Here is a 6,570-nt window from a genome sequence, read left to right as displayed (position 1 = left end):
TAATGTCTCGCATCACCATTTTGAAGATATTGTGGCCTATGATCGAATACGAATCTGTTTTTTATGCTAGCAATGAAGCTCTAGCACATTTTGGCGCCCGTGACTTGGTATTGTCTCGGCTGTGTCCTACGGCCACCATGGAGCTATCAGCACAAGCATAGACGCAGCAATAGGTTCGTAAAGTTGAAAAGATGACACTGGATTAGCGGCTGCGCTATCACTATTTTGCGCAGTTAGGCGTTTAACAGTCTACTGCTATTGTCAATAAGTTCCCTCCGAAAAAACACATGTGTATGAGAGAGAACGGCTCACAAGCATCAACAATTCAACATCCATGTATTGGGACACGTATACGTACATTTACTGTGTCTGACATGTTTGCCAGTCGCGTCGTCGGCACTCCTCGCCGCCCTCTTACTGCGGTCGCTGCGGTCGCTGCGGTCCTTATAGAAACGTCACTGCGGTCACTGCCGCCCGGTGGCTTCCACCCACCTGCCGTGCAGGTTGCAGCAACCGGCCACGTTCACCGCATCACTTGGAGCTCGCTGTACGATGACCCGGCCACACCAGCATAAAGCGCTGGCCGACCCCGACCAACACAGATCTCACCACATTGAGACCATACACATTACACAGTCGTCCGGATCGTACACGACTGGGCCCGCCACTCACCAGCGTCTCAGTCTGCAGTCCATATCGAGAAGACAGTCGCTCCTTCGCTGCCAATCAGAACCTTCCCTCAATTAACCTGTTCCGCCGCCTGAGCCGTCCACTCGGGACTGACCGCCGCTATCTTCTCCAGAAGGCTGTTCACCTGGCCACACAGACCCTGAATCTGGGCGTCCCAATCACCCAGCTCACCCGGCTGAAAGTGGAGCACGCCGTCAATCTGATCGATCCGCCCGGCCATCCGTTCCTCGGAGAGCATCTGAGCGGCCACCTTCTCAGCTCGGCGCGGCGATACCTCCAGCAGGGCGGCCAGCGACTCTAAGGAGATGTTGCTGTAGATTTTGGAGGCGGAGAGAATGTTGTGCTCGACCACGGCGCGGTCGAGCAGCGTCGAGCCGTCGGCCGTGGTGGCCTTCTGGTGCTCCTGCAGCAGCGCTTCCAGCTCCTTCAGCTCCGGTTTGCGGATGATCCGGTCCAGATACATCTTCTCGAGGATTGTGAACACGGGCAGCGACTGGCACCGTTCATCCTGCGAGTGACACGGAGGGCGGTCAGTGAGCTGTACGACACAGTCACGTCAGTAGACGGACAATACGACAGAGGACTGTCATTGGTCGGAACGACAGAGGGCCGTCAGTAGACGGACAGCTGATCGCACGACAGAGGGATGACAGAGGTCCGCACGACAGAGGGCTGTCAATGGGCGGTACGACACCTCGTACACGTTTCTGTACAGTCAGTACACGGACAGCTGATAGTATGACAGATGGCTGTCAGTGGGGAGTTCGACAGAGGGCCGCCAGTAGAAGGATAGCTGATCGAACGACAGAGGGCTGCCTGCCAGTGGGCAGTATGATACAGGGCTGTCGGTAAACGGCTCGTCCAGGGAGTACGTCACAGAACGGTCAGTGGGTGGCTCGTCCTGGGTGCACGAAAGAATGGGTTCTTCAGCTGCGGGCGGGGCTCACTGCACCGATCGTGCTGAGTGACCAGGCAATGCGAAAGCAACAAAATAGTTGGACGTAACAAAATCAGTCGACTACGAAGAAGTCAGGCTGGGATACATGCCAGCCATATCAGCCAATATCAAACCAGCTTCTATCATCTTCAAAACGAAACCTACCTTGAACAGTGTGGCCAGTTTTTTGGAGCGGGACCGGCCGGCCGAGGCCAGGATGGTGCATATGATGGCGTTGGAGAGCGCCCGCAGTCGCTCGCCCGACTCCACCTCTGGGATGTACGAGAGGTCGATGTAGCGCTGGGCCGCCTCCAGAAACTTGCGCCGGTAGTCGAGCACCCGGGCGTGGCACACCTTGTGGTGGACGAGCAGCTCGTGGTCCTTACTGGCTCCCTGCCGGACATAGTAGGTACGGGCTGCGATCAGTGGCCGGACGCGCAGGACGACATGGATCGGTCGATTTCACCGATAACGTGCATGCACGAATGCTATTTTTTAGGGAGAGTTGGGCAAATCATTTTCAACGAAAATCAAGAAGATGGAAAATTAAAGCTGTTCCGTTTTTAGTGAAAAATTCCATCGACGGTGATTTGTGATACATAAACTCTTCTGTTCATGACATATTGCAAACTGTAAGATACACCAGCGTCCTGCGTGAGATGTAGATGCGTCATGGTGATTCGGGGATCGATGTGCCACTGTACTCACAAGCACACCAGTATGGGGGTTCTATGCTTTTGGACAGCCCTGATATCACAATATCTACTTACCACGAGCACCCCGGCGCGTGTGATGTACGTCTCTGGGTGATACAAGTACCAGTGTACCGGTGTACCAGTACCAGTGTACTCACCACGAGCACCCCGGCGCGTATGATGTACGTCTCTGGTTGGTAACAGTACCAGTGTACCAGTACCAGTCTACTCACCACGAGCACCCCGGCGCGTGTGATGTACGTCTCTGGGTGATACAAGTACCAGTGTACCGGTGTACCAGTACCAGTGTACTCACCACGAGCACCCCGGCGCGTGTGATGTACGTCTCGGCCGTATCCGGGTCGTCCTCCTCCAGACACAGTCGGGCGATCTTGACGTACGTCTGCAGCCGGTACTCTGCCGAGTACTGCTTCTGACCCGTCTCCAGCGGGATGGCGGTCAGAACCTTGGCCGCCTCGCGCCACCGCTGCTGGCGCTCGTACACGCCGGCCAGGTGCTGGCGGATCATGGCCAGCTGAGGGCGGAAACAACACGGCTGGTTAGGTGCTGACAGCTCACAGCAGGTGTTGGCGGATCATGGCCAGCTGAGGGCGGAAACAAAGCGGCTGGTTAGGTGCTGACCGGTCAAGGCAGGTGCTGGCGGATCATGGCCAGCTGAGGGCGGAAACAAAGCGGCTGGTTAGGTGCTGACCGGTCAAGGCAGGTGCTGGCGGATCATGGCCAGCTGAGGGCGGACACGGCACGGCTGATGAGTGGTCACTGGTGACATGTAGCAGAGACGCAGCTACGAGCTACATACTAGCTACACAGAGTAGCTACGTCCGAGTACGAGATTCAGCTGAGTCATCCACGTAGGCCATTGCACTAAAATTCTGAACATCTATGCATGAAGGAAACCATTGCGAACTTGTTGAATGTGATGGAAGCTTACAGGAACATCGATGGCTGCGTTGTTTAGAGATATATGTTTATGGTTGTACCTATGTGTAACGTCTTGCTTATGTGTCCTGTGTGGCTCGCTGGGTTCTCTTGCGATGACATAAGACTTGGATGTGGCCGGCGTCCAAGTCGGATGCTCTTCACTTGTAAGGTAGAGAGGACTGTTGTGTAGTACGATGAAATGATGAAACAATAAATGTGAAAAAACGAAAAAAAAAAATCAATCTGAACATCCTGTCTCACCTACCCACCGAGCCAGCGGCCTTCATCGTTACGGAAACACATGCGAACAACCGCGATCATGATGTCCTTCGAACACCACTTTCATGACTCGTTACACAAATACATCGTTCTCTACAACAAACATCACACTACCGATTTCTCCGGTTACACGAACGCTACGCCACCATTCGCATCTCCTCCATGCGCGCTAAACGATCAGCTACCGTTCTCACACGCTCCACCAACATCAAACCAACATTCCCACCTGTTCCTCGAAGGAGATGGCGCGCGGCTGGACCGTCTCCAGGACAAAGAGCGCCACCTGCTGGGCCGTGTTGTCCGGCAGACGGAGCAGGTGCGAGGACAGCTCGCTCAGCAGCTGACGCGATATCACCAAACTGACGTTTTCGTTCACCACGTGACGGACGAACAGGCGCACCCCCTCCAGCATCTCGGGCTCAGCGCAGGCGAAAATGGCGTCCAGCAGGGACGAGTACCTGACCATGACACGGACGGAAAGACAGTTGTCAAATAGCAACAAGGCTAGGTTGGTTGAGTCAGGAGCATGATCTTGCCAAATAATGGCACAACGAAATGCAAACTGCCTAAACAGATCTTTCTACACAAATTTAGCATTAAACTGTGCCACCATCTATCCGTCGTATGGTTAACATTGGATTAAATTATCAGCAGTGAACCGAGCTTGGGTGACGTCGGGTGGTGGGTCCGTGGCAGCGTTAGAATTGTGGCCTCTTTCTAGTCCCGGCGCCGTATTTTCCGGGTGGGTTAGCTCCGTCCAGCATTTAGTCTTTCGGGACCCGCTCAGGGCCGCGGCTGTTTTCGAGGCTCGTTCCAGTCGAGATGCGAAGTTGGTAGTCACACGGAGCTTATTTAAGGCCTCTGAATATACAAATTCAAAATAAATCGATTCTACAAAACCCTTTTCTTTCATCTACATGCATACAATTCACAATAACTCTGGACTAGGCTGGTTTGGCTAGCCCTAAATATGCTTCATGTGACTATTCACTTTACATCTTGGCAAAAACAACCGAAGCTCCAAGTGGGTCCCGAAAGGCTAAAGGCGAAAGCCTACGCGCTGGACGGGGTTAGCCCACCCAGATAATAAAATGCTGGGACCAGAAAGAGGCCACAGTTCCAACGCTGGTCCATGGTGTCATTCGCAACAAGCACTGTTTAGCAGGGCACCTGGGCCCACAGCCACCTATTCAACCATTCCAAAAAAGGCATACTGAACCAATCATCAGCTACGCTTACCTGGTCACCAGCTCCTTGTGCGACTCTGCACTGCCAGAGAGCTCCATCAGCTTCATTTTTATGGCGTTAGTTGACATTGTAGAGGCAGTTGCCGATTCTCGCAGCACAGACAAATGGGGTCACCCTGAAACAATAGTGCAAAAGAATGTCAATGTGGGATATCAGTGAATAATGATAAAACTTATTTTCCCTTTCAGCATGAAAAAGTATGCTGATAACACACTGCACCAACATAGTGAATAATTGAACTGTTTGTGGAAGGGCCGCAGAGTCAGAGTCAAAGCAGAGTCAGAGTCAATCAGAGTTAACAGTTCTGCTCAGAGCTTGAATTACCAAAATCTTACCAACTCTGACTTCAGAGTCAAAGTTAACATCGCATGGCCCAAAGTCATGCCCTACAAGTTCATTGTCCCTACCAGCCAAGGTGATTGTCAAGAAATGAGTTTAAGCAAAAAGCTGGGGAAAGACTCTTGGCCCTTTTACGATCACTTAAATCAATGTTTCAAGAACATGTTGAGCGAACTGGATGAGGCCACATTTCCCAATTTATTTGGACGTAAGCTTTGTAATCTGTCTCTAAAGCTATAATAATAATCGCACAACCTCTACTCACCAAGCTATGTAAAGATCGAGACACGGTATATAGAGAACTGATCGAGATTCAGAGCAAAACCAACGCAAAAACGGGTACAAGGCAGGGTACAAGGTGCAAACACTCAGCACAGTGTTCGGAATTACCGTGTGAGCAGGCCTGCGAGTGTCAGTAGCAGGTAGAAGCCAATGGTATAGCGGCAGCAGCCAACGTCAGCAACAAATGACCAATTAAATTGGGGTACGCGGCGACAGCGTCTATTCAAGAACATAATCAAGTGAATTTGAAGGAAACATGTGCGCCATTGATGAAGCAAATCTTTGCTGCCATATTTACAAAACCTCTAGCTCCCAAATTTTTCCCACTATATTCACATTTATTTTAGGTTGTACCAGAGTTCGCAGCATGCACTGATTTTTATCTTTTGTTAATGGCAACAGGGAAGTACCGAAAGGCTTGTAAGAGGCATGTGAATACATCATATATTGTTTACTTTGGACATGTGTGGACATGCTTTTCACTTGTCAACATAAAGGCATGAAACATATGCATATGTACCTACCCATGCCACGTAAAAAGCACTGACGCGCCTCGAAAAGTGGCTTACAAGCAATATTCATTTGGCATGAACCTACTAGATAATACCGCCGATCATACACATTTCGTACATAATATACAAAGACAAACATGGGTGTAACTTTGTATACTTTCGAGGTCCCATGTGGGACCCCAATGCCAACATTTGGGACCCCAATTGTCATTTTGGGACCCCAATAATGGAGGCCCCCGAGACGCACCAGCTACTTTGCAAACGGAGGTCCGATGTTCATATAAAAGGTTCTCTATTTAAATAGGAGGCCCCTTGGACAAATCGGAGACCCTGTTGGACAAATAGGAGGCCCCCTGAACAAGTAGGAGGCCCCCTGAACAAGTAGGAGGCCCCCCGGAAAACAGGAGGCCCCCTGGAGAAATAGGAGGCTCTCTGGACAAGCAGGAGGCCTCCTGGGCAAATAGGAGGACCTAGACAAATAAGAGGCCCCTAGACAAATAGTAAGCCCCATGGACAAATAGGAGGCCCTCTGTACAAAAAAGAAGCCCCCTGAACAAATAGGAGGCCCCATGGACAAGTAGGAGGCCCTCTGTACAAATAGGAGGCCCCCCTGCAAAAATAGGAGGCCCCCTGGACAAATAGGAGG

General features: G+C 51.4%; 1 protein-coding gene across 3 annotated transcripts; it reads right to left on the bottom strand.

Moving 5' to 3' along the window:
• Positions 1 to 319: 319 nt before the first annotated feature.
• LOC122372446 (COP9 signalosome complex subunit 4-like) lies at positions 320 to 5,654 on the bottom strand. 3 transcript variants are annotated; one of them, XM_043349616.1, is made up of 6 exons: positions 5,521 to 5,654; positions 4,783 to 4,906; positions 3,770 to 4,001; positions 2,639 to 2,857; positions 1,793 to 2,020; positions 320 to 1,198 (listed from the first exon to the last, which is right to left on the bottom strand). In XM_043349616.1, exons 2-6 carry the CDS (start codon positions 4,857 to 4,859, stop codon positions 740 to 742), a joined length of 1,215 nt encoding a protein of 404 aa, XP_043205551.1. In that variant the 5' UTR covers positions 4,860 to 4,906; positions 5,521 to 5,654; the 3' UTR covers positions 320 to 739. The 3 variants fall into 3 exon arrangements, with proteins under 3 accessions (XP_043205551.1, XP_043205549.1, XP_043205550.1); XM_043349614.1 differs by lacking the exon at positions 5,521 to 5,654 and adding an exon at positions 5,396 to 5,488; XM_043349615.1 differs by lacking the exon at positions 5,521 to 5,654 and adding an exon at positions 5,199 to 5,219.
• Positions 5,655 to 6,570: the final 916 nt, after the last annotated feature.

The sequence above is a fragment of the Amphibalanus amphitrite genome, unplaced genomic scaffold, assembly GCF_019059575.1.
Source record: "Amphibalanus amphitrite isolate SeventyFive unplaced genomic scaffold, NRLGWU_Aamphi_draft 001361F_arrow, whole genome shotgun sequence".
Lineage (NCBI taxonomy): Eukaryota > Metazoa > Arthropoda > Thecostraca > Balanomorpha > Balanidae > Amphibalanus > Amphibalanus amphitrite.
Note: the sequence above shows the minus strand (reverse complement) of the source record. Positions and strands in the feature narration are given on the sequence as shown.